The sequence below is a fragment of the Pseudopipra pipra genome, chromosome 11 (genome assembly GCF_036250125.1).
Source record: "Pseudopipra pipra isolate bDixPip1 chromosome 11, bDixPip1.hap1, whole genome shotgun sequence".
Lineage (NCBI taxonomy): Eukaryota > Metazoa > Chordata > Aves > Passeriformes > Pipridae > Pseudopipra > Pseudopipra pipra.
In genome coordinates, this window is record NC_087559.1 from 307,558 (window position 1) to 334,486 (window position 26,929).

A 26,929-nucleotide genomic window follows, 5' to 3' on the forward strand; every position below is an offset into this window, starting at 1 on the left:
CTTTGTTACATTAGGTATCTGTTAACATCCTGGTAAATAAAACCCCACAGCATCTGACAATATGTGTGTGCTTAACAGCACATCACCCCAAATTCCTTTTCTCATTAGAAGCCAATTCTCTTTTTTCCTTTTATATATATTCAGTCCTGTTCTTGCTCTCTGGTTTGGCATGAAGTTGCTAGGCAACTGAGTACTATGCTGTTTATGGTTGAAATTTTAATTAAGCATTTTAGTCTTAAAATTGTGCAAATGTTCGCACTAATCAATGTGAATACTATTAGTCTCAGCCTTGTCCTTCCAGAGCTGGGAATTTCAAAAGCAGGCCAAGAGAATTGTGTGTTTGTACATACATGTTCTGCCTACAAAGGGCATTAACATGTCTCTTTCATTGGCAAACCACAAAACTACTTGGTGGCTTTTCATTTCACTCGCAGCATAGAAAGGTGGCCATTTTTTTGTGGCAGCCAATTACCTTTAATTGCTTCTTTACTCCCGTTTATGAGTTAAGGTAATAATAAAAGCAGATTCAGGTCTTTAGCCACAAAGTATCTTAAGCTGGTTTTATATGTATTTATAATCCACTGAACTTCTTTTTCAGGCTAGCCCGGATCCTAGTTCGCCTGCCAGCACTTAGGCTGATGAGCTCTAGCATTACCGAGGAACTGTTTTTTACTGGTCTCATTGGAAATGTTCCCATTGACAGCATAATCCCCTACATTCTCAAAATGGAAACAGCAGAATATAATGGTCAAATAACTGGCACATCTCCATAGTGGGAACAATGCAATTCAGTGGATCGAAGTAATTTTCGTAAAAAACATATAATTACGAAGTTAAAAGAATAGCATTTTGGTTTGTGCAGATAATTCCAACTCGTTATCAGTTTCCTGAACAGATTTCTCCTTGACTCTTTCCTGATGTTGACAAAATTTAAGCAGCTACTAAAAGACCTGCTATAGGACCTTTTCTGCCACAAGGAATATTTTTGCTGCCTTTCATTTAAAAGGCTATAGGTTACTGAACATACTTTTCACATGCTTTGTATTTAGAAATTATCAGTGGTTAAAAAGAGTTTTATAATATCAGAGATTAGTAATAAAATTACTTTAAAAGTAAAAAGAACAGTATGTATATATTTAAAAATATCCTTGGAATTAATGTCTAGTAAATGCCAGGGTATAATACTAGCACTTTGTAATCACTTCTTGTCAAAGTGACAGCATCATCAACATCCTGCTTATGAGTATGGAAAATGAAAAAAATGCTTATGTCCTTAGTCAAAATGCCAGTGATTTTTGTGAAAAGGTAGAATGCTATAGGAGACAATCATTTATCTACAAAAAGTCACTTGCTCTTATGTTATGCATGAAATATTAATGTGGATTCTTAAATCAGACATCCACATTATATGAAACTATACACTGTTAAATTAGCACACTTGTCATTCATAGTACAATGCAGTCATAGTAACTATTATGTGCTACAAGAATTACACCACACTAAGAGGAAAAAAAGTGTTTCTTGCCACAGTAATGATGAAATATTCAGGTTCCTTAAAGTGTGTATTCAGACCAACACAATCACGACACGTGTTATTCTGAATTCAGCCTTTTGACTGTGGGGAAAATCAGTCATTAACTGGAAGAACAATAATTTTCAAGTAGAGCTGTGTGATGCTTTTTGAGTATGCTCTTTATATTTTCAAATTTACTACTTCTCTCTATACTCCTGAATACCCTCATCATCCAGTCACAGGTACGATTTAAAACCTGAAATGTGGAGAACCTGTGGCTGTCAGCAAGAGTATATTACAAAGCTCTCTCACTTTATTAACTTCCCACCTCCCTCTCCCTCCCTCACTGAGCACTCCCAGTTTTGCAGTGCTCTTGACCTTCCTGTGACTCAGTTTGAAACCAAAATATAGTTAGGATTTACTCTCAGTCATGTACGATTGCAGTTAATGACTGATACATCATGGAGTTATAAAATGGACTACTTTTTAATTGTCTCGAGTGATAAGCCATCAACATGTTTTCTAGTATTGGTCATTAGCTGCTAACAGTTTTCATTTTAGTATAATTTATTATTATGGAATTCAAGTATTTTAAACAATCAAAGTTTTTTAAAAAATGTCATGGCAATTAATACCCTCATCTGATCCTGGCTCATTAGATTCATCAAATATTTTAATTATTTGTATTGTAGAGGCATTTTTACTTTTGTAGTTTTATGTGACAAAGATCTGATTATATGTTCAGCACTTTTGTTTTTCTTCTGTTACTCATATTTATTTAGAAACATCAACCAGGTTGGTGTTCATGTCTTTTCAGAGTCTGAATTGGAGCTAAAAGATCTTAAGCAGCTCTAGGTGAGGCTTCTGAAGTAATAAAAAGTCCTGACCTGGTATAGTTCATGCTCATTAGGGGGCTCACATTTGTAGCACTCAGTGTGGAACAGAAAGCTATTTAATTTTAACTTCGGGATGTGTTAATGTCTTTTACAGTTACCATTGTTGGTGCATTCAGAGTCTTCTCAGAAGGGTGTTACAAATAGTCCAATATACATGCAGAGATTTGTAATATTGCACTTTTATTTCTCCTGGCTTTTGCTATAGCAAATGAAATTGTCGTGTTATTAGTGTGATGGAAGATCTGCCCTCTGTATGTGAAGTTAGCTGGACTGCAGAATTGAGTCCCAACCATTTGATTGTGGTGTCCCTGCTGGTGGGATTGTGTCAGAACTTCTGATGCACAGTCCCTTTGTTAAGGGTACACAACTTTAAAATCAATGGTGATACTAACATCAGAAGCAGTACCTGCCTTGGAAAGAGTGGGGGCCATTTTTGTTAAAATTTAAAATTTTATTCGGTTATGTCATAGTTCTAAAAGCAGAATGCTTTTGAACTATTGTGATATTTTTCATTGCAAAAAAAGAGATTATGGAGTTTGATTTGCTTTCAGTATTTCATAAAAATCATTTAAGCAGATAAGTAAGCATTGTTAGTGGCAAATGAAATATTCCTTAGCACAAAAACTAGCCATTGTAATATTTGTTTTTAATCTAAACACACCAGATGGCTTTTTCTTTGCAAACATCATTTCAACTTCTGATTTTTCAAGTAAAAGGGCCTCATTTTCTATACAAAAATATTTTCCTAATTTTTATTACTTGTGCTGTGATCATAACAGTTCAGCAAGCAAAATAAAGGCATTAAAATTTTTTTGGGAACAGAGGGATCACATGAAATAAAATTTAAAATATATGTCTTGCATTACATTTGTAAACCAAAATGGTGAGTATCATGCAGCTCTGTTTGCAAATAAACTACACTCCCCACAAATGCAAGTCTACATAATGATCTCCTTGATCAAACTCTGGTAGTCGCTTACTCTGCAAATAGTTCCCTGCTTGTTAGGGATAAAATATTAATTTTTGTAAATTGAGTAACAACCATGCAATCCTAGTTAGGTTTTATTTATTGTGCATGCATTTAATAGATGAAATTAAGCAGTTCCATAATTAAGATTTGGATATTACCTCCTAAAAGCTATAAAGTCTCTCTTTCCATAGCATTATCAGCATGATTTGCTGGCTTTCAGTAGTCAGAACCAAGCTAGTTAGTCCTGATGCCATTAACAAAAAGGGCTTTTTCTAACTATACACTGTTTTGGTTCCAAGACTAACAGTTTGGATTGTAGAAATTTGGACTATGATGGCAAGTTCCTAGGGCTGAAGAAATATTCAGAATCTAAAACATTTTGTATATTTGAATATTAGCTATAAATAAAAGGATAGTTGTGATGAGTAACCTAAGACTTCTTTCTCACATTCCGGTTAAGGGCTGTTGTAAAAGTGAGACAAAAATTTGGCATCTGATGGAGACACACTGAAAGGAATCCTTAAAACACTGCTATACAAAACTATAAACCATCTTCTCCAGTGCAGTAGGGCTGCTTTGCACTCAGTTTCAAGTTTAATCACAAACTAGTTGAGGTTGGAAGGGATCTCTGAAGGTCATGTGGCCCACCCACTCTGCTCAGGTGCTACTGCTATGTAGCACCTGTTGGCAAGGACTGTGTCCAGGTGTCCTTTGAACATTTCCAAGGATGGAGACTCCACAACCTCCCTGGGCAACCTGTGCCAGTGCTTGGTCACCCTCAGAGTGAAAAAGTGTTTGCTGCTGTTTGAGGGAACCTCCTGTGTTTCAGTTTGTGGCCAGTGCCTCTGGTCCTGTCACTGGGCAGCCCTGAGAAGAGCCTGGCTCTGTCTTCTTTGTTCCCTCCAGGTACTTGTACACATAGAGGAGATCCTCCCTGAGCCTTCTCCAGGTTGAACAGTTCCAGCATTCTCAGCCTTTCCTCATGGGAGAGATGCTCCAGTCCCTTATCATCATTTTTTTGAACTCTCTGCAGTATGTCCCTGTCTCTCTTGTACAGACACAGCACTCCAGGTATGGCCCCAGCAGTACTGAGTGGAGGGGGAGGATCCCCTCCCTCAGCCTGCTGGCGATGTTTTGCCTGATGCAGCCCAGGGCACCATTAGCCTTCAGCAGAGCAGGGGAGTGTTCCTGACTCATGTTGAGTTTGGTGTCCCCTGGGGCCTGCAGGTCCTTTTCTGCTGACCTGCTTTCCATCGTATGTGGGTGCCTGGGCTTGTTCCTCACCAGAGACAGGACTTTGTGCTTCCTCTCTTTGAACTTCCTGAGGTTCCTGCCAGCCCATTTCTTCAGCCTGTCACAATCCCTCTTGGTGGCAGCAGGACCTGGTGGTGCATCAAGCAGTGGAGCTGCTAATCTAGCGGTGATCTGGGTGTCATGTAGCAGTGGAGCTATTTTAGCTTGCTCAAAGAAATCTTCTTTTCCTTGTACATCCATCAGAAGATAGATCTTCAAGAGGCACAGAACTGATGAAGGAATTTTCTGCCAACAGTATAGGCATTGTTTGGTAGCAGTAGAAAAGACACATCTAAGGAAAATGAGCCTCAGAAAGTCATTTGGGCTCTATGTATTAACCTTTAACATTATTTTCAGCCTCTTCTGATGACTGGACTTTTAGGCTGCTTTGACATAAGGAAGGTAGAACAGTGCACACAGTACGGCTGCAGCCAAGTTTTACACTGTCTCTGCACAAAATACAAGGCTGATGTAGTTCTTGTAATTTCTGAGCTTTGTTTCATCCCTTCTGCAATGACTGGAAGATGGTAACAGGCTAATCTTAGTAGCTTTACTTTTAAATTACTTTTATTTTGTTTTTCCTTTGAAAGGGCAAACATTTCCTTATGGATATGGGACAGGAGAGTTTTTTATTATTGTAACAATTATTGAAAAACTTTCTTGGTTATTAAATATTGTTTTCCTAAAGGCCAAATTTAAATGCCAAACTTGTATGTGTAAAACTTGGAGTCAAAGGATCACAGCTGCAAAGTGATTCTAAGAAAAGTTCATCTCACTGAAACTCTAGTTAGTGCCTAACATTTACTTTCTCCAGAATTTTTGAGGTCCTGTTTCTGCAGCTCTTGAAATGAAAATATTTTAACTCTGTAGAAATACAGTGATAAACTATCTGATTAGATTTATCTGAACTTGAGCAAATGTGTATATTAGTCATAATTCATTCAAACAAATGTTAAAATTCTGTGCTCACTGAAACTGGGACATTCAGGGAATGATAATGAGGCAATAATGTCCATTGTCCGTGTGCTTCATTTGTTTTCCAACTCTTATGAGAAGGAACTGGATTTGCATCTTGTAGGTAAAAAGCATTTTGGGCTAGCTTTATACTACTGATTTTTATTGCATTTGTGACAAGTGCAAGAAGGTATACTACTTTTCTTCCCTTTATTTACTTATATTGGACTAGAGAGACACAACTAACACCATGTGTAAAAGTCCTCTTTCTCTGCCTATTTACAATTTACAAAAGCTGCAATGCTTTTGGTGTCAGTGGAGTTACTCTGGCATGCAACTGGTAGAGGAGGAAAAAATTATCTTCAGGGAGAGATCCTTCTAAGGGATCATGCAAGCCTTTGTTTTAGCTGCCTTAAAATGTTAGATTATTAGAGCGGCCTAGTTTTCAGAGCACTCTGGGGCAAGAAACTACTGTTGGTCTCCACGTGATGTCATTTACCAACCCTCCTTTTACCATCTTCCGAAGCCCTTGGTTCCCCAGGCAGCCCCAGTGGCTCCAGTGGAGAGCTCTGACTCAGGGTCTCTGCAGAATCCAGCTGGCTCTGCATTGCCATTCCAGTCCCCTTTGGCAAAGGCACGTTCTGAGGCTGTGACAGAGAAACCAAGCCAGGGCTGAAGCTTCCAGGTGAAAGCAGTTTCCTGACTCTTGTTTCTCCTTTGACAGAGACTGTAAAACACTTCTGTGTTTTTTTATTGTTGTGTATAGTACACAGGACTCACAGATTCCTGAGTGAGTTCAGCCGGGATATTGCAGATGTCAGTAGATTTTCCTGCCTATTAAAATTAAGACAGTAGTTAGGATTCTTCCCTGATCACCTGCTGTTTAACTAGTAAGAGATAATTAAAAAAAAAAAAAGGCACCAAATAGCATGAGTAGCAAATGGTATTGGGAATGCAGTTTAGCCAGGAAGATGGAAGTGGGAATTACTGTGCTGAGGATACTGCCCAAGCAGTGCCAAAGCAGCTTCCTGCACTGACAGCACGAGGTAGGGCCCTGTTGGAATCAAGTGCTGTGAGCAGTGGAACTGGCAAGTCAGTCAGACATGCACAGGTGTACCAGCAGATACCTACTGGATGATATCCTGAAAAGAAAAAAAAATGTTGATTTTTCTGTTTGAAATCCCTCTCTTCCCCTCCAGTTACTCTTTAGAGTGCAAAACCAGGGTAGGTTGGTTTTTTTTTCACCTACTCTCATCCATAGGAGAAAAAGCAGAAATGCCAGCAAACACAGGTAGATTCCCATCTGTCTCAGAGCTTTGCCACACTGACCCACACAGCCACAGAAGAGCTTTTGCAGTGGTTGGCTCTGGTGATGAGCATGGGCCAGCTGTGAGAGCAGCACGCAACAGCTGCAGTCCTGCTGAGGCCATGGTCACCCTAGGGAGGAGAGGGATGAGCAGAGGACAGATTGCCAGCATCTGCTCAATCCTGAGTGACAGAAAATTAGTTTAAAAAACAGCTTTATATGAAAAAAGTTACTATGAGGGCATGGCAAAGGGAAGAAAATGAAAACATTTACTTTTTGCACCTTTTAATTCTGAAGTTTCTGAGTTGTTTTAACAGTAAATATTCCTGAACTAAATTCAGGTTTATTGTTTGATGAAAAATGTCATTAACCCCTCTTGTTAGGTAATGCTACAACCCTACTTCAGTTGCAATCAATGTTATCAACATTATGGTGGGAATTATTTTTGAAAAAAACTTAAAGCTTTATTTATACTGAGGTTGCAAGTTAAAGTAAAATTTTTTTGTAAACTTTAGATGCTCTAAATATATTGGACTTGGAAAGCATCAAAGACTAGAAATAACTTATTACTAAGTTTTTTGTTGTGAAGTCATACACTGAGTTCATCACAGGTAATACTGTCATAATGTTCTATAATTCCCACAGCCTGTTCAATCCTCTGAGTTACATGAATGCTTTGAAAATGGCTTATTATTGTTAAATTCATGCCTGTCTCCTTTCTTTTTAAAGGGTTTCATAGAGTTGTACCTGTCTTTATTTTGTGCCTCCCACCATTGTGCATTTCTGCATGTTCGGTTGTAAAACTCACTCGAGCAGCTGATGCATATGTACATAGCTGTATGTATGTGTGTATGAATGTATATGTTTATACCTCTGCCTGAATATATTCTGTACAGTGTATAGAAAACCCCTACTGTGTGTATATATGTACAGACATGGAGCCACTATTCATCCATTCTATGTGCTAAAGCTTTTTGTTTTTGCTAATCCAGAGCTTCCTTGTTTGCATTTCTTAGCCCAAACTAAACTTATCATCACCTAAGCAGATGAATCCTCCTGAATTTCAGAGCTTTGTAGATTTTTTTCTAAGCCAGTCTGAATTCAATATTTTCTGTTCAGAACTGACAAATGTATTTCATGAATTTTCTGGCTTTTACATTACTCCCTTCACCTTTTCTCATTTGACCTGTAGAAGTCGCCGAGTGAATAGTTAATTGAGCATATAATGGCTGTTAAAAACAATTAACAAATAACTACAGTTATAGAAAATACTTCCCTGCTTTCAATCCATACTCATTCTCTTTCAGCCTTCTCAGATACTCTCTAGTAAAGTTGCATTTTGCAGTGAAGCTTGGTAAGAGATTGATACTCTTTAAGCCTTTGGCAGTGGCAAATTGAAACCAAACCAACTTTCCCTTTATTGTTGAACTGTAGCACACGGAACAGGAGACAATGAATGCTGTTTAACAAATCAATATTCCTATTGCCATAGTGATCACATGAAACCAACCTGTGAGTTAAATACAGACTCAGTGCTCTGTTCACTGGAACAGCAGCTCTGGGACAGTGGTAATTAAACAGGAGGGACATTGCAGGTAGCTTGTTGCTTAGCAAGCACTAAAACTTCTTCAGGATTTTGACAATGAATTTCAATTCAATCAAGCTGAAGAAAGCTTGATTTAATTGTCCGAGTAATGTCCATTTTCTTGTTCTTTCCTTGGCCTGGAATCTGCTCAGCTCCTGCACTGCATGTGACGTTCCCACTGTCCACGTGGGGCCTGAGCACACAGTTGTGAAATGAGTTGTGCAGTAAGACAGTTTATTATTCATAAGGAGGACTTAAACATTTACATTATCAAAATAGAAATAGTTCATGTTCTTTTTCCCTTCTGATGAAGTTACAAAGGGAGCCTTCTGTAAAATAAATGTATTAACTATGGGGTTTTAAAAAAGCATTTCACAGACCACGTAGGGAGTTCAGCAAGTCTTGTTTTTGTCATATTAAAAAGGTGAAGCAGACTTTTCTGGGCATTTATTTCCACTTTCTGTACTCCATGTGGCAAAGGCTTGTGTATGTTTAGGCAGATAAGCAGACATCAGTCAAAATAATGGGAGCTTCTTGCATGCTCACATTATTTTATAAAGTGAACCACAAGTCTGAGTCTGGCTTTGTGCTTGAAAGGTCTTTGCTGTGGAAAATGTTAAGAACATTCTCTTCTGCATTGGCAATAAATGTTTGTAAGCTTTTGTTTCAAATTTAGGAAAAAAGGGTAACGTTTCAGAACTTAATTTTTGCGATTTTCAGCAGGAAAAATATTTAAATTAATGGCAGGAATTCCTGTGACAGGTGATCCTTCATTGGTCTGGACAATTGGTGCTGTTTGAACTCTTGCTTTCCTCTTTAAAGGTGAATGGAAATCTGAATGTCTGTTAATGTTGTACTGCAGGAACAGTTTTAAAGATTAGGAAGCTAATTGGGGTATTAACCAAGATTAAATCTGTTAAAAAATCCAATTTTTAATTTGGAAAAAAACCCCCATATTTTACAATTGTCAAGTTGTTTTATATCCACATTTGAATTGTTTGTATTCTGAAAGACGAAATGTTCTCAAATGTAGTGGCAATAAAGACTCTGTGATAATAAAGCACGGGTCCATTTAAAGATATTTTTGATGATCGTAGGTTAAAAGTAGGACTGAGTAAATTTCAAACAAAAAGAATAGTCTTTAAGAAGAAAACATTCTACCTACAGACTGGATGTGTTAAATTTTTCATATATGGAATCAATGTTAAATGTTGGAATATTTTTAATAATTATTCTGTACTCTGAAGTACATTGCAAGCCAGTGTTCAGTTTCCTAACTGAAAACTGCACATTAAGTGTTTTATCTGTTTGGCACACCAGGGAGTGCTGAGCTCCTACAAAAAGCAAATTTTTATAAAAGGAAGCATCTACTTTTAATTCCTTGGGATATTTTCTGGATATCTCTGTTCATTATAACTTAGAAAACTAATGTTTATGTTATTTTATTTTTATTTCAAGTTAAAAACTTTGCAAAAGTTGTTAATTTCTCACAGCTTCTTCTGTGAAATAAGCATTGTTGTGTGTGATAGCATTTAAAAATAATAGCATGTTCTTTTTTTAATCGGAATTTTATATCTAATCAATGTATTCAATCACAAAGAGGAATTTGCATTGTTGTGTTTGTATATAGAGTATTACAGTGCATGATTTAGCTTATGCATTTTATTAAATGCTGTTTAAATGTGGCATTATGTTGTTGTGGTTAATACTAGCTAAATGAGGTTTATACCATTAAAGTGAATTACACATATAACTGCATTCTTGAGTTTTATTTTTAAGTTCACTATTTTCTCTTAAACGGGAGGTATCTAAGCCAAATACATAATTTACTGTCTTTTAGGGAGAAACAGCATTTTGCCTTCACTACCGTGATTATCTTATGAGAGATTTAGCCGGGTCTGATACAGAAGAGAAATCCCATGAACTTTACTGACTCCAGGGGGCTGCCCTAGGAGGAGAGAAGGCTTTTCCTAAAGTTTTACTTCATCTTGAACAGCCAAGTTTTTAGTAGTCACAAACCTGTAGCTGATGTGCTCAGGGCACCCGGCCCTGGCAGGTGCGCGGACAGAGCGCAGGTACCGCCGGGGCCCGGGCGGGCGCCACCGCAGCCCCTGAGGCTCCGCCAGTGCCGACGCTGACACTGGCCCGGCCCCTGTCCTAGTCCCGGTCCCCGACCTGGCCCCGGTCCCGGTCCCGGTGCTGGTCCCCGACCTCCGTCCCGACCCCAACCCAGACCCGGAACCGGCCCCAGACTCGGAACCGGCCCCAGACCCGGAACCGGCCCCAGACCCGGCCCTCGCTGAGGGCGCCGCCCGCCAGGGGGCGCGCGGGGCCACTCCCGCCCCTTCCGGCGGCCGCCGCGATGCCCATGAAGGGCCGGTTCCCGATCCGGCGGACCCTGCGCTACCTCAGCCAGGGCGATGTCGTGTTCAAGAGCGCGGTGAAGGTGATGACCGTGAACTACAACACAGCGGGAGAGCTGAGCGAGGGCGCGAGGTGAGCGCGGGGCGCGGCGGGAGCGCGGGCGGCCCCTGCAGAGACACCGGGGCTTGCGTGGGCCGCGTCCTCCGCGGAGACGCCGCGCCAGCTCCTGCGTGCTTTTCTCCTCCTTTCCAGAAAGTTCGTGTTTTTCAACATTCCCCAGATCCAGTACAAGAACCCCTGGCTGCAGATCATGCTGTTCAGGAACATGACCCCCTCGCCCTTCCTCCGGTTCTACCTGGGTAGGTCCCGCCCGGGCCGCGGGAGCTGCGGCGGCACAGCCGCGATCGTGTCGTTCGAGACTCGGCGGGGAAAGGAGCTGCTTGTTGGGAAAAGCGGCTTTACCCCTCGGCAGCTCCCCTAGAATTGCCCTCGTGGAGATTTCGCTTTTCCGCTTAAACCTTGCGTCGTACATTAACTGCAGCAGGGCCGCAGATCTCTGTTGTGTGTTCACATCCTCTCTGAACAGTGTGCAGGAGGGATATGGTACTATTTAATACAGGATTATGAATTTTTCTTGACAGACAATGGAGAACAAGTTTTGGTTGACGTGGAAGATAAAACCAACAAAGAGATAACAGAGCACATTAAAAAAATCCTGGGGAAAAGCAAGTAAGTAACATGTAATAAGGTAATGTAATAAGAATATAAAGTATGCAAACTTTTGTCAGGAATACAGAAGGAAATACTACTATTCCCAGACAAAACTGACACGAGCTAGGTAAAGTTCACAAGCTCAGAACTGTAAATCCATCTTTCTGGTAAACTGGGTCCAGGGAAAGGAGAGGAAGTGCTGTGGTTCAGGCTTCTGATAGTAACAAACAGATCTCTTTTCTAGAGAAACACTTGAAAAAGAGGAAAGAGAAAGGAAAAAACTATCACATCCAGCAACTTTTGGGCCCAAGAAGTATCATCTGCGAGAATGCATGTGTGAGATTGAAGGCCAAGTTCCCTGCCCTGCTTTTGTGCCACTGCCCAAAGAGATGAGGGGAAAATACAAAGCTGCTATGAAAAATGAAGCATCAGCCTGACAAGTCGTGCAGCTGTTTTTCCTCAGGGCTGGATGATGACGGTGCTTCAGTGAGAGACAAGAGCTCACAGTTCCTGGAAACAGGAATAAGCAAGTTCATTCAATACAGACAACCCTGCCTCATAAATCTTGCAGCTACAACTAGAATAATTCAAATGAAAAATAAATAAAAGTTAAAATCACAGCTTTTTTGGTGCCAGTTTTACAAAGTATTAGTCAACAGTGGAAAATGGAATTACTTGGAGCCTTATTTCCTACTCATGCCTGCAGGTAAACGATGAAACCATTATGGCAAAACCAATATCGTGTTTTCTTTGGGACAGAGAGGCTAGACTAACAAATTAATTTATCTTAGAAGCAGCACAGAATCCCATAATTTCCTAAACAGTCCATACAAAGGAGAACCGTGTCTTGAATTATCAACTTCCAGCAAATCCCAGCCAGCAAGTCCATTGTGCTTCAAAGTCCTGTGCTACTATATAACTCCTCTTACCTCAAACATCCTCCCTGCACATAGTCAAAAACCCTTCTAAATCATCACAGCTTCTGCCTCACCAAACAATACAGAATACCTGTAATTTGTATAAATGTGACAGATTGCACTGTATTGCACAGACCTTTACATCAGGCTTATTGTGCATTTTGGAACTCGTGCTCGAGTACAAAATTTCACACCGATTCAGGCATCCTGTACAAATTGTCAAGGACAAACACAGCACAAAATAAACATGTTGTTTTATTTCATCTGTTTACAAAGTTTCCATACAGAGTAGTGCATGCAGCTCTAACAAAACTCAGTGCTAGTTATTTATTGAGCTTTCTGCTTAAGACATCTTCATTCCCTTGTGCCTTGCAAACCTCTCAGCAGTCTCAACACCAGCAAAGATCTGCACTGTGGAGATGAGTTTAGTATCAGCTATCTAGTCTATCACATTTAACACTGACAAAGATCATGAGGTATGCTAGTCTGTTATCTGCTTGTAAAAATAATATATTACACGTACAGTAAGAATAGTTATTAGTGTATTAGACAGAAAATACAAACAAGGCAGGATAGTTGCAACAAGGAAAAAAGTCGCTTTTAAATGTGAAAGCAGAAGCCACCGAAACATTTTTTTCATGTTGATATCAAAAAAAGCATTAGGTTAGAGTGCAGGGAGCAATCCTCCTGACTAGCAAACAAGTCTGTCCTCAATAACTGCCTTATACTATACAATTCCAGGGATTATGTTTATTTATCGACAGCTTTTGCTGCCTTCATAAATCTGGTGCCAAGCACACGAGTTCTGTTTGTTTTAAGACCTTTCAGAATTCTCTGTTCTTTTTTGCACTTGATGCAAAATAACACTCATGGACTCAATCAGCTCTAATAAAACCTCAGCATAAAAACTTCATGGTCTTAAACCAAACTGTTCCGTTCACCTTTCAACTCCAGATTCAGGCTACACTAGAGATAACATCAGCTGTCCTTGACTGGCTATTCCGTTTTGATCCCTTACCAGTGCTATTGAGTGACGATATAGGTGGTTTGGGCTTTTTAAACAACAGTTCCACAAGTCCCTATCTCCACTTATTTACAGCAAAATAAAACCAGAGTTCCTGCCCTTTAGGTAGCAGAATCATCCGTGTCTCTCAAATCTCATGCAGTGCTTGGGTTACAGCTACACCAGTATCAGAGACATAGTTAAAAGACACGGCCCATTCCAGAGAACTTCACACTTCTGAGTAAGCCCATTGCTATTAGTGCTGTACAGTGTGATCTGCCTGATTTTTCTCTATTTCAGCTTTAAATAAAGAAACCCTTTAGACTGACTCCTCCTCCCCACCCCTACATACACTGATTCCTGATGATGGATGGACCTGTGCCTTTCAAAGATAAAAATCAAAGCAGCTCAAACTCCATCTTTCTCAAAGACAGAGGCTGACCTAGTCCTGAGGTGACCCTGCACTTGTCCAGCTGTAAGCCCTCCTGCAGCACAGGTGCTGGCTGTCACCTGGTCACCCCCTAGGCCACAGGATGACAAGAGGTCTTCAATCTGAAGTTCCTTCTTAAAGATAGACATGCCTGATTCTCACAAAAATTCCTGAGGGGAATCTAACATGAAAGAAAATTGTCATTTGGTACTATTGCAGCCACAGACTTTTATCTCCTAGCTTTCATGGAATTCCAGTTCAGTGGCACCTCAGATTTCCATTACAAAAAAGATCTTTTGTTCCTTGAATGCTAAAAAAAAAGGGTTCCAGTCTCATAAATACAACAAACATGATCATTCTGTCACCCAGAGGATTGAAAGGAATGTATAGATTCCATAATATAATTAGGAATTGGAGGGTCACCCCTTATATACTATAGTTTGAAGTGGTGCTGGCCTAATGCTGCTTTCCCTGGAAATGAGCAGACACTTGCTCCCTAAAGAACAGGTCTGAAGCCAGCATAGCACTATGACATGGTGCTCAGAGCAAAGGGGAAACCAGAAGTGATGAAAAGACAGCACCCAAATTTTCCTTGGGCATCTTTATGCACACATTAAAAAGTTACTCCTATTAAGATCAGTCAGAAAGTTCTTCTCAGCCTTAAAATCCCTTTGACGTACTTATTAGCATTGCACAAGCTTGGTCTGCAAGCCTGTACATTCGGCACAGTGGAGAATCACAGCAGCTTTGGAGCTGCACTTCCCAGAACACCACTAGCAACTCAGCTACCCTGGGTCATCAACAGAGGAAAGGCCAACACTACAACAGAAAGGGGGGAAAGAAGGCAAACCAACATTCCAATCACTTCCAAATCATAGTTCCCTATTAGCACTTAACCTCTTTGACCAAAAATAAGCATTCGGTAAGACCAGTTAGCTGTTTTAAATTTCCCTAGTATAAGCCTTTGAGACCAGCAGCATACCTCAGACATTCTTTCTTCAAGACTGTGTAGTAGTGGCAATGCCTAAATGAAAGTGCTTTAAGGTCAGGATTCTCCCACTTCCCTCTTATGATCTGTACTCCAGCCTATAAGTATCTGCCTTACCTTCCCATATTTAACAGCAGATTGAATTATTACACAGCCCTGTTGCTGCTTCAGCAGTTGGATTTCTCCTTCTGCTTTGCTAATGTGTGCTTCAGTTCCTTTAAGTTCTCTGTCAGTACCTCCACCTCATCCAGTCGTCCACTATGTTTGGCATCAAATATATAAGCTTTGATATTATCTATCTGTTGGAGAAGCAGTTCTTCCTCTATAACCTCCTCTCCAGAGATCTCACTGCCATCCTCCAGTTCAAAGGGATTAGTAGAGGATCCCTCTTCAAATGGATTCCCTGAATTCCAACTGCCCCCACCAGCCTTTTGAAACGGATTTTCATCCTCTTCAAAAGGGTTTGAAGTACTGCCAGGTGCTCCATTACTTTGTTCCTCCTCCTCCTCACTTTCAAATGGATTATATTCTTTTTTATCACTTTGCAGAGCTGTGTTAGAGAAAGAAACCATTGGAGAGGTGTCTCTGACAAATGGGTTAGCAGGATCTTCCTCTGCCTGAGGGGTATCTGCTTCATCTTCAAAGGGGTTTAGGCAGGTTGGCTGATCTCTGTCTAGGTCACACTGTGGGACATTCTGGGGTTTGAGTGTGAAGGTCAGATGCTCTTGAGCTGGCAGCTGCTCAACAGCAGGAGTTTCAGAACTCGTGTCCCCTTTGATGTGAGTAATATCCAAATGCTGCTTGACTTCTCTGAAGTCTAAGGAGTGTGTCCGTGAATGCTGAGACATGAATTTATGCCGCTCTCTTTCCCACTCTTTTTCACAAAGGACCTGAAGTTCCTCCCTTTGCATCTCTTCCTCTTCTGCCTGTTTTTTGGAAAGCTCAATAGCTTTCAGAGTTTGTTGTTGATCATATTCATCCTGAAGCTGCATCAGGTTTTCTTGCAACATATGGACCTCATCTATCCTATTAGCTGCCTTTGCTTGCTCAATAAAGGATGTGATATTGTCAATCTGCTGAAGAAGTGGGTCTGCTCTCTCACTCTCTCTTGAGATGCTAGATGTGGGTAACCAGCCCTCAGATTTCCTGACTGTTCCTTTTCTCATGTGAGTTTCATCACCATTAACTGCAGCTGCAGATCTGGAGATAAACTCTTTCTGATTTTCCTCTTGTTTTCCCTGTGTTTCAAGAGTGACCTAAAACAAAAAACACGTAGTATGAAAACATCACGAGCTTGAGAAATTTCATTCTAAATCCACGAGTACAAGTTAGCTGATCTTAGATGGTGCTCGCTGTCGCTAAAAGGGATCAGCTGCAGTTCTGGTTACTTCACAGAAAATGCTTCCTGTGACTTTGTGATGATATTGACCAAAATCCCATAAGATCTGCCTCTACAAACTTGAGGACAAGTAGGAGCAGTGACAGTGTTCTTTACAGAGCAAAAAAAAATGCCTAATGCAGCTGTGCACAGTGGTCTAGATTGATTTGAACAGTAATTGTATCACAGCTGACTACAGCAGCAGACACCTATAATAGAACATCAGTGTTTAAGGTCATTGATATAATTAATTGGCTTTTGGAATGGGATGATTCTTATTTCTCAATTTATACCTCAAAACAAAGTTGGTTTAGTTTACCATTAATGATGTCCTCCCTCCTAACTGAAAAAACTCTCTCACTGAAGAGGCATCCTTACTCTAAATGTCTTTTTTCACCACTGAAAGAGGTTTCTAAATTCTGCTTGGGCAAGTGAACTCCTGAACACAGTTTCAAAGTCCATGTAAACTAACACACTCAGTTCAGGGCTTGCTCTGCACACACTGCAGCAGGAACAGCACATGCACCTAACCCAGCTGCTCCATGCACACCCACTTCTGTTCTGGGCAGAATACAGCAGCAGCTATGTGAATCCCTGGAAAAGGGTATGGTACAATACACATGAAAAAATGACAAACTGAAATCCAGTGTTGAAGGCAACTAGTCATACCCACACAGCTCTCAGGCTTACATCTGTGACTCATGCAAGATATAACAGATCCTAACCTGTCTTACCATATGCAGTCTTCTCTTCTTCAGTTCGTCATACTGATCCTTGGTTGGCAGGGACATTAGGCCAAGCAGTTTTTCCTGGCAAAAATTGAAATAAAAAATACTGTGAACAGTATTGCTTGCAGGCATTCAGCCAATTTTCAAGTCCTTGAGAAGAGAAATACTACCAGCAGAAACCCCACAAACACACCAAAGATGGTTCTACACTGCAGTCCCTGCTGCAGGTCCGTGCACGCCTTTGCTGCCACGGCTGCACTGCTGAGTGGGCTGACACCTCAGCAGGAGCCAGAGCCAAGGCTCCCACACCTCTTGGGTCCCCAGATCCAATGCTGCTGTGTGCATGATCTGTGCTCAAGCCAGCTTATTTAAGGCTACCGTAAGTCATTAGGGGAACTATAGAAAAGTTTTAGAACTAAACCTCCTGTCAAAACAGTTTCAAACCATGGGGATGCCTGGCAAAGAACAGAACACTATATAAAATTTACATTCCTCTCACAGCATATGCTCTATTTACCTGAACAAAAAGTGTAGCTGAATATCTTATCATTCGCTGAAGTTGTAGTGTTTTAGGATGAGGTTGAGGATCTTCATGCAAGCCTAGACTCAAAATCTTCTTACTGAATCAAAGCAAACATGCAGGAGCATCAGTTCAAGAAAAAGGCCAGCAGAAATGCAACAGAAGGGGAGAGACAATATTGGATCAAAAATTTCTGATGTTCTTTTAGATAAACAGTTTTGGATAATAGAATTTATAACACTTTCCACTCCCACCCTTTAAAAAAACCAAAGAAACCCCAAACAAACAATCCCCCTCCCCCTAAACAGTGCTGCTATTTGTTTCCTCTATGCTTAGTTAGTCCCACTGCAGAGGAATGTGTGAATTTTAAGGCCAGAAAAGGAAGAAGAAATTGATGGTGCACAGGAACAGCATCTACCTTTTCAAATGCTTTTTACAACTGAGCAGATAAATTGGTTGGTTATCCACATAATCAGTGAAGTCATAACAGAGGGAGATACACACATGCTGGGGCAGAAAGGGGAAAGAGATGATCTTTTACCTTAAGGAATCTATAAATTCATATATTTTTTGGATCTCCACTCTCAAGTCATTAGCATGTTCAAGATTGTAGGTTGTCTCCCCTGCACTAAGAAATAAAGAGAACCTTACAGTAAGTCATGCATCCAGCTAACAACACATACAACAGTACCAGTTATCCCAAGATGACCAGGATTCAACAATGGTAAGAACTGCTAACACTAAAGGGTTGAATGATTTTATTTCAAGCTCGTGTTTAAAAAGCCTTTCTTTGTGACAGAAGTGGAAAATTACAATCATATTGCAAACATGACCACTTCATAGAAGATCATTTTATTTACGATTGTATTATTGCTTACTATTCTAGGAGAAACTGTGTGTTAACACAAGAATGCCACTCATCAACTAGATACACACATGCTTAGCGAATGTATCTATTTTGTGACTTTTTTTCAGGTGATTGGGTGTGGAAAAATCACTAAGTAACTAACTATACCATTAAAGCACAATAGTTAACTCCACTAGGGTTTATCAGAAAGCAAAAGCCCACACCCCACACGGGTGTAGTATTTAAGATGCCAGTAACTGATGTCCACATGAGGACAGAATCAATTAGAGGCACTTTACTAGTTTCCCATTTATTGATAAATTTGGATTTAATGGGGAAGACTCTTCACCAGCTTTTAGCTTCCCTGTCCTTTTGTATCACAAATATAAATGAAAAGGATCACTCTCTCAAAAGTAATTTCACTATCCATATGATTCCAGTTTCTGAGACTCACTACTAGTCAGAAATCTTTAATTTCATCAGTAAGAAGCCTGTTGTTTTCTGACATGTGCTTCCATTATCCAGGACAGTTGTATTTTTACTTTTCTCCATTTGTTGAACCACATAACCCCACCTCTCATGAAGTCATGACAAAAAGCAGTAACAGCTTAGCATGTTTTTTACCTTTTGTACTTTTCTTCCTATTGGGAGGACTGTTTTTACAAAAACAGCTTTGTTACTAATTTTTCTAAAAGCACTAGATCTGAAGGACAGGTGCAGCAATATTTGTTAACTTTAACTTTCCCAAAAGACATGCTTCCTAGTCCAAGACCAAGGTGCATATTTCTCTCCCTACACAAGCCAGAAGTCTAACCTGGCAACCTCTTGCAGATAGAGTTGGAAAGACTTAAGTTACCCCTGTGAAACAAAAAACCACTGCAAGGAATTATGCACAAAACTAAGATATGAGAATGCTGTTTATCCACTGCACAGGGCATGCCAGGTACACCCAGAACAACTGCCAGGCGAAGGTGCTGAAGCGTTCTAATGATCCTCAGCTGCTGGCATTCCTTGGAAGCCAGAGCATCCAGCTCAGGGCAACTGTTCTGAAGAGGCTCATTTACACAAGTATTGTAGGCCTTGTACTTCCTTTTTGCAAAGATGATGTGTCAAAATCTGACAGTGGTGCTTCACTGGGAAGTGGCTTTAAAAAAATTTTACAAAATCAAACAACTTCTCTGTATGTTACCATTAACAGTTAGTTCAGTACTACTTTGTTTGAAGAGCATCCAGAAGACTACAGGTAATGATTTTTCTTATAATTTACACACTCTTGCAGCCTTAACACACCACTTCCTTACTACTTCCCACATTTAAGGGAGGAAATAACATATATTCATAAACATCATCAGCAAATGGGGCTTACTTTAGTGATTCTGCCATCCTTATATATTCTGGTGCCTTCTGGTCAACCTTCTCCATGCAGAGTCGGAGTTTCTTGTTTAAAACAAAATGTATAAAAAAAAGAACTTACATTAAGACACAACTGCAAGAACATGCTGACATAAACCTTTTCATGCTGCCTGTGCACATTCAAAGTTGACCATGATGAAAGCTACTCAAACTATTCAGGATGACAAGACCCTCCAATTATCTTCAGAATACATATGGCACAGTCAGGAACAGGGAAAGACTCCTTGTACCCTGCAAGGTGGACTTTGTGAATAGATTTAAGGCTAGAAGTTGTCCAAGTCTTTCATTCAAAAAGATTCTGGATTCAAAGAGCACCAACAGAAACTCCCATCAATAATAACCTGGGGAGTTTGTGGACTGTACTGAAAAGATACCTGGTGATTGTCAGTACCTGCTTGCAAAGCATCTTTGAACACGTTGTTGACACGGATGGTTCAAAAAAGCATTTGCCGTTGGTGTGAGGACAAACAGTACTGACAACATGGAGTCTTACAGTTCCAGTGCAGCCCATCAACCAAGATCACTGGTTTAAACAAATTCACAATTTTAAGAGAGAGACATCTCTGAACTACTAGTTCCAGATGATGAGAAGGAAGATGTATTTTAAAAAAACATTTGAAGTTATTGTGGGATATAAATACTGTACTGCAACTGACTTCACCACTTCAGACATATGTGTTAGAAGAGGCAACAGTCTCCCGCGGGTGAATATTAAGTCACAAAGTAAGAGCTTGGACATGAGGTAACAAGTCAAGTAGTGACTACTGCAGACATATACACTGAGCACAGAGCTTGATTTACCTCATAGAGTTTCACAATCTCTGGCGTGTATTCTTTCTCATCAATCTGTTGCTCTCTTTTCAACAGGGTGTCTTTGCAGTGCCGACAACAGCGGATTCGGTCATCATCCTTCTCATCCAGCACGGAGCTTACACTGCTGATGCTGCTGATGCTGCCACGGCGGGAGCCGTGCACACTGTTAGGTGAGGAGTTTGGGCTGGTTTGAGAACCCAAGGCCTCTTTGCTGGCACTAGTGAGTTTGCCTAAAAATTATACACATGTAATTTTACAGTAACTGGAGAAGCCAACAGATTTTACCAACACGAACAAACTGCCCTTTAACAGAAACTTTACATTCAGGAAACATTAAAAAACCATTTGAAACAGTCTGCTGAAGGAAAGACATGTAAGGTTTGCACGACAACCAAGACCACAAGTCAGAATTAGGGTCTTTACTGTAAAGCCTGCTGTACCTAAAACCAGCTAGAGAGCAGACTGCTGAGAACCACCTACTTTGCTTATGCCTCGAAGCGTTCTCGTGTTTAAGCTGTACAGTTAGAGAATAACGTGTAGAACGGGTATGTTAGTGCTGTCCAGGTTCTGTGCTTGAACCTCGAAAAAGCACAGTTGATGTCATTTATCTCCACAGAAAATATGGTCTCCTCTCCAGTGCACCAGATGAGGAAAAAAGTCTGAAGGGGTTTTTAAAGGCCTAGGGATGAATTTCTTTAATTTGTTGTACAAATGTCCAACATTTGAAGAGCATGGGGAAGACTGGAAATATCCACAATATTTTTACATGTGAAGAACCTTGGCAGTTCTTAAAGTTGATAACTTTAATTAACCATAGTTATGGTACTCCAAAGAACAGTACACTAAATATTAGCTATATTTACGAGGAGTACATACTACTTCTAGTAATTTTTTCAGTGTTATGCAACACTTCCAAATCTGAAGAAGGAACAGAGAAAAAAATGGAGAAATCATTCTTTGTACTGTATTTCACAAACAAGTGTCTGGATGAAACTGAATGACACATTAAGGACCAAGTTTTCTGCACAACCAGACTATTATAAGCATATTTTCTTCTAATGGCAAACAGCCAGGATGCACTTAGCACCCAGAGCACACTAAGAAAAGGAGGAATTAACTCCACAGACTGTACTTACTTGCCAAAGGAAGACTGATGAGTTCCATGCACTTCTTGCACATAATGGATCCACAGAGGCGGCAGTGGTGACGTCGGTTTCGGATACTGAACTTACTGCCACAGTCTGGGCAGAAGGGAACATCCTGATCACTGACCCAAGGCACAACAGATTTCTCTATAGCTATGAGCAGGAATACACACCACGTAAGCTATTCAATTAATTCATCAGCTGGATAAACTATAGGGGCAAAAAGTCCAAGGTAAGCTCACACCAACCTCTTATTTTAGCTGACTCAGTGTTTGCTCTGTCAAACGATGTAAGCTGGCAGAAGGTAAAAAATATATTCAAGAAAATTATACTTTTGCAATGAAAAAAACGCAACACAACTCAGCCCAACAAGAAAAAGAAAGCTGGCATTTTTAAGAGAGGACTCTCAGCCTGTTTCACACCAATCATGCAACTTTCCTGTTCATTTCTAATGCCGTATTCATACAAGTGATAAACGAGGACTGTCAAACCTGTACAAATCAGCCATTTAGGACATAATCCTTACTGCAGCCAACACTACTGCATCTGAGTCAAAATGCAAGTGTATCATTGGCAGATTTGGAAGAATGAGAAGCTGGAAGAATCATGACAAAAACATGAGGGAAAAATTTAGTAAAGTAAAAGACAGAAAATAATCAGGAGAACAGATGGTTTTTGAAGTATGTGGAAACAGCATCTTCATCTTGAAAATGGTGCATAGAAACAGAAACCATACCAACAGTATAGGGTCAAACCATGCACAGTACTCAAGGTAGTATGTGAGGAATCATAGTTTAGTATCCTTTATATAGTGTACTGCTAGATAAATGGGCACATTTCATACCAAAATATAATTTTTTAAATCTAGGAAACATTTAGAAGGCTGGAATATTAAAAAGCACCAAATTTACCTTTTCTAATCTGATTATTAATTTATTAACTTCAACTACATAGTGATCAATCCTGGCTGCTCTGTGTTTCTTGAATTCAGAAAGATGGCTTCTTGTAGCACCTGCAAGGATAACAGAAAGTTGTCCTAGTCACCCAGGTATTCTGCATGGATTTAAATGCCTCTTGAAACACGGCTGTCTCTTTTTCTCACCATTTATTTCTCATGTTCAAATCCAATTTTAAAGACACATTAGAATCCTACATTTTCATAGTGTTGCCCTAAATAAAACATGCAGGGTAAAGTCTAATCTCCAGACTGGCAATAAACAGTGTTTTACTTCCACCACAGAAAACAACAAGCACTATGTTAAAGAGAACATCTGCAATAACATTTTTTCCCCTCTTCATTCGTCAGTTACATTTAGCAAGCTAGATGTTACCTACTAGAACTGTTCTCTAATTGTTCTCTTCTTAGTTTCCTGGCTACATGTTGAACCAAAGGAAGAGGCAGGTCCAATGGTTACTAGAGGTCTATGCTTTCAGATTTCTGATCATCTCTCCACCTTTAGGAGTCTGAATCAAATCCTTGATGACAGTTCAAATTTACAGAAAACTGATCCCTGAGTATTCAAAAGAACAATATAGCATCTATTTAAGAAATGTACAATTCATATTCAACAATGCTGGTTTAAGATTACTCCTTTTCCAAATAAGGCGAGCCAGGTATTAAAAGTCAAAGTTACAGACAAAATTTAAAACAATAATCTTTTTTCCAACTGGTAGAACTCAACATCAGATGTTGCTTTCTGATGCTACTATGTAAGTGTAAGAATCTCACTTCCTCATGCTAATGAAATAACCAAAAAATCTCCAAAGATGAATTATTCATAGGAAAGGACTCCTCTGGGTAACTGAATTCCACCACTGCTTTGGTGATGTCACACAGTCCCTTTCACAGACCCACCAAATCCCATTCCAAAATCCCTACGATTCATCTTCTCTGCTCAGATGAGAAAACAGTTCTCACTTCTCCAATGTTCATAAACCTTGTCTAAATTTATTCTTAGCTAATATTTATACTATCTAATTATTTGAGCAGCAATCATAAAGTCAAAAGTAAAATAATCTACAGAACTCAGACCCTGCAGACCCAAAGGACTCAGTCCTAGTCTGTCAGCACCACAGGGGAAACTTTGCCAGGATCCACCAGAGATGGTGCTGCTTCTTCCCCCAAAAATAACAACAATATGTCAGCTACAGTAACAGGCAATTGCCAGTAGCAGCACTTGTAATTACAGGCTCAGTCACCTTATCCTTGAAATTCTACAAATGTAGACTTATCTTCAGAGGAGTGGGTTTGAGGTTGTTTTCTTTTTTAATCTGTGTTCTTTTTAAAGTAAACCCCTTTTTAATGAGAGGTGTTCTGCACCTCAAATTCAAGGAAAAAGCTGAAAGAGTTTAAATAATTGGATAATCTTTTTGTCAAACATGCAAACGAACAATTACTTTAAGTGCGGCCCAAAAGCTGGAGATTTTATATACCTTAGTTATTACTTATATAGCTTAGTTATTAATTATTAATTTGTTTTGTAAAGTCACAAGATGAAGCTAGCTGCACAGAGGTAAACACAGATTCAGCAGACCTCAGCAGCTCAGGCACAATGACATGACAAACAGCTGCCTCAAGGGTAGCTGGGTTCTGATCCTACCCATGTATTTTTTCTGACCATTATTTGCACTTTCCCCACACCCCACACAACGTAGGGAGGCCGCACAAAGTCAGTGTACAAACCATAACCCCCCGCTACAGTGAATCCAAGGCACAGACACAATTCCAAGCCACTTCAGCAATACATCAGCACTTCCCCAATTCAGGTTAAAAGTTATCCCCACTGCATATTGCTTTCTAGCTCTCCTACCTACTTCCTGGGGCTCCCACATGTAGGGATCTACTCCACCATAGCTGAATGACTCATATCGTTCCTGAGATCCAGAATCAGTTCTGTCATCTCCTTCTCGTTTCAGCAATTTCTTCTTTGCTCTTTTGGCCTTCTGGACTAGATCTGAAAAAGATAAAGCCAAGTTATCAAACGTAGCAGGTAGTCACTAAATATTCATCACAAGAGGCCAGCGTGGATTATTCCTCTTCTTTTAGCACAAATCTTTTTCCTGGAGGACAAGTTTATCCTCAACACATTCTTAGAACCAGAATGCAGTTCAGAGCACCACAGATGACACGAAATGCTCTTTGTTGTCTGTCATAAAGCAGCACTGAGATTCTAAACACAAAATAGTAGGTTAGGGCATTCCATTCAGGGACTTCACCATAACACAGCAATATGTCTTAAACTATGGAACCTGTCTCACAGCACCTGGGGCGCCATATAGCAATATCTTGATTCTTCTAATTCCCAGTTATTTTCTTTGGATTCAAGGATGTTCAACACTTTCTTTGTCTTGTTGCACAAAGAATTTCAGTGTGCTTGTTCACATAATTTCAAAAGTACTAAACAGCCCACTGTTAGGGTTAGGGTTTCACCACGAAAAGAGACTTTTGAATTATTAATCAATCTCAGGAGAAAACAAACAAACAAACAAACATACTTCCAGGCCAGTATCTGTAGCATAATAGAACAAAACCAACCAGATTTTTGCAGGAAACACACAGAAGTATCATCAGATTTTACACATTTTTCTCTCAATGTAAAATGATATGCATATGCAAGAGGGAGTAAAAAAAGGAAATACCCTAGTAAAACACAATTTACAGCTTTTTTCCAAACACTAGTCAAAGCGGTAATCCATAGCACAGCCCTGAGACACTCCAGCATCTCCTGTCAGCTCCACCACCCGTATTCTTTTCCATCAACAACCTCTCTTAATGTTACACTTTAACTGCAACCACAGTTTTATCTACTGTCAAAACAAGAAATTAATGAACTGGAACTTGGCAAGAACCAGAGATTTCCCATGTCCTGTGTGGTGTTCAAGTAATGCTTGGGAATCCACTGGGTTACAATATAAATCCAACTTTTCAGATAAAAACAAACAAAAAACCCCGAAAAGGCCAATAATAAAAATCGTGCATAAAAGATATTTGAAAAGTAACGTCTTTTAGCGCTTGCTTTAGAACTTATTTACGGAAAGACTGTAAACGCTACGCTTGGCCTAAGGAGACTTATAGAAGAATGACACTGAAACCTCGACCGTAAGCCGGTCAGTTACTGTTTCAGCACTGCCAGACGCTCGCAGTACGAGCAGCCATGGCCATACGGGATTTCCGCGTCATCGCGGCCGCTCTTACTTCGGAGCTGCGCCCTGACGTCCCGGTCCTCGCCCGCGTGCTGCTCCTCGTAGTGCGCCTGGAGCTGCCGGAACGCCTGGAGATCCTTTAGGCACAGCGGGCACAGGAAGCCCTCGCGCACCTCGCCCGGGTCCCCGAAGGCCGCCGGGCAGCCCGAGGCCATCGCTGCCGAGCGCTGCCCTCACGGGCCGCCGGGGCGCGGGGGCCGCATCGCCCTTCGCCGCTGCCTGAAACGAACGGAGGCGGCGCCGTGGGGCGAGAGGGAGGGCTTGGAGCGAGGGGGAGGGCTGAGCCGCGGCTGGCCGGGGCCGGGGCCGGGGCCGGGGCCGGGGCGGGCCGGGCCAGTCTGGGCCAGGTGTGGGGCTGGGCCGGGCACGGCCCCCCTTGGTGGTCCCGCCGCGCTCGCGCGCAGGCGCAGCCCCGCACAGGGAGCGGCCGCGCGCTCTGCCGGGGGCGGGGCCGGTGCCCGCGACTGCGCGAGCGCAGGGAGAGGGGCGGGGCTTAGCGCGCACCGCCCGCCGGGGGAGAGGCCGCTGAGGGGCAGCCCCGCCCGGCCGAGGAGCCGCGGCCCGGGACTGCCGAGGACGGCTGGGGAAAGCTCGGGGCCGGGCCCGGGCCCGGGCCCACCTCACCTCAGCGCCCGGGCGGCAGGTGAGCGTGTCCGTCCCGGGTGCCGGGAGCGGCAGAGCGTGCCGGAGGGCGGAGCGAGCGCCGACACATCGATGGGAGGAAAGGGAGGGGACAAGGAGGGCTCGGCCGGCCCTGGGGCGGGCTGCCGAGCGCAGAGCTATCGATGGAGCCCAGGCAGGGGTGGCACCGCGGCGGGGACAGAACCCTCTCCGGGGCGGGGACAGAACCCTCTCCGGGGCGGGGACAGAACCCTCTCCGGGGCGGGGACACGCGCCCCGGTCCGGCCCCCGCTGCCTCGGGCCCGCTCACATAGCACCGGGTGCCGGTGGG

The 26,929-nt window shown here is 41.4% G+C and overlaps 4 protein-coding genes across 12 annotated transcripts in view; 3 read left to right on the forward strand and 1 right to left on the reverse strand.

Annotated features, from left to right (window-relative positions):
* The window catches only part of NR2C2 (nuclear receptor subfamily 2 group C member 2), a 34,772-nt gene extending 24,502 nt beyond the window's left edge, over window positions 1-10,270 (forward strand). For 6 of the 7 annotated variants that reach the window (XM_064667056.1, XM_064667052.1, XM_064667055.1 and 3 more), the window contains one exon: window positions 599-10,270. In XM_064667056.1, coding sequence (XP_064523126.1) covers window positions 599-773 — 175 coding nt within the window. In that variant the 3' untranslated portion in view covers window positions 774-10,270. The remainder of the gene's footprint in view (window positions 1-598) is intronic. The other variant, XM_064667060.1, reaches the window with a different exon arrangement.
* Window positions 10,271-10,845: 575 nt separating this feature from the next.
* Window positions 10,846-12,212, forward strand: MRPS25 (mitochondrial ribosomal protein S25). Its single transcript, XM_064667063.1, has 4 exons — window positions 10,846-11,013; window positions 11,134-11,240; window positions 11,523-11,610; window positions 11,837-12,212. The coding sequence occupies exons 1-4, from the start codon at window positions 10,880-10,882 to the stop codon at window positions 12,027-12,029; spliced, it is 522 nt and encodes a 173-aa protein (XP_064523133.1). The 5' UTR covers window positions 10,846-10,879; the 3' UTR covers window positions 12,030-12,212.
* A 533-nt stretch (window positions 12,213-12,745) lies between these two features.
* RBSN (rabenosyn, RAB effector) lies at window positions 12,746-26,674 on the reverse strand. Of its 3 annotated transcripts, XM_064667030.1 has the most exons (12): window positions 26,602-26,674; window positions 25,970-26,196; window positions 24,585-24,728; window positions 22,686-22,786; window positions 22,023-22,068; window positions 21,766-21,927; window positions 20,618-20,859; window positions 19,770-19,840; window positions 18,098-18,184; window positions 17,554-17,656; window positions 17,034-17,117; window positions 12,746-16,186 (listed from the first exon to the last, which is right to left on the reverse strand). In XM_064667030.1, the coding sequence occupies exons 2-12, from the start codon at window positions 26,130-26,132 to the stop codon at window positions 15,098-15,100; spliced, it is 2,292 nt and encodes a 763-aa protein (XP_064523100.1). In that variant the 5' UTR covers window positions 26,133-26,196; window positions 26,602-26,674; the 3' UTR covers window positions 12,746-15,097. The 3 variants fall into 3 exon arrangements, with proteins under 3 accessions (XP_064523100.1, XP_064523101.1, XP_064523102.1); XM_064667031.1 differs by lacking the exon at window positions 26,602-26,674 and having other exon boundaries at window positions 17,043-17,117; window positions 25,970-26,355; XM_064667032.1 differs by lacking the exons at window positions 25,970-26,196; window positions 26,602-26,674 and adding an exon at window positions 25,807-25,908.
* The window catches only part of TMCC1 (transmembrane and coiled-coil domain family 1), a 108,074-nt gene continuing 107,659 nt past the window's right edge, over window positions 26,515-26,929 (forward strand). The window contains exon 1 of the mRNA XM_064667035.1: window positions 26,515-26,620. The gene's annotated coding sequence lies outside the window, so the exon portion shown is untranslated. The remainder of the gene's footprint in view (window positions 26,621-26,929) is intronic.

Excerpts from the sequence above, each read along its gene's own strand:
- RBSN (XM_064667030.1), bottom strand. The coding sequence starts at position 26,132 with ATGGCCTCGGGCTGCCCGGCGGCCTTCGGGGACCCGGGCGAGGTGCGC. Across the intron at positions 24,729-25,969 it reads CGTCAGGGCGCAGCTCCGAA|ATCTAGTCCAGAAGGCCAAA; the intron begins GTAAGAGCGGCC and ends TATCTTTTTCAG. Across the intron at positions 19,841-20,617 it reads AGATTGTGAAACTCTATGAG|AAACTCCGACTCTGCATGGA; the intron begins GTAAATCAAGCT and ends GTTTTAAACAAG.
- MRPS25 (XM_064667063.1), top strand. The coding sequence starts at position 10,880 with ATGCCCATGAAGGGCCGGTTCCCGATCCGGCGGACCCTGCGCTACCTC. Across the intron at positions 11,014-11,133 it reads GAGCTGAGCGAGGGCGCGAG|AAAGTTCGTGTTTTTCAACA; the intron begins GTGAGCGCGGGG and ends CCTCCTTTCCAG. Across the intron at positions 11,241-11,522 it reads CTTCCTCCGGTTCTACCTGG|ACAATGGAGAACAAGTTTTG; the intron begins GTAGGTCCCGCC and ends TTTTCTTGACAG.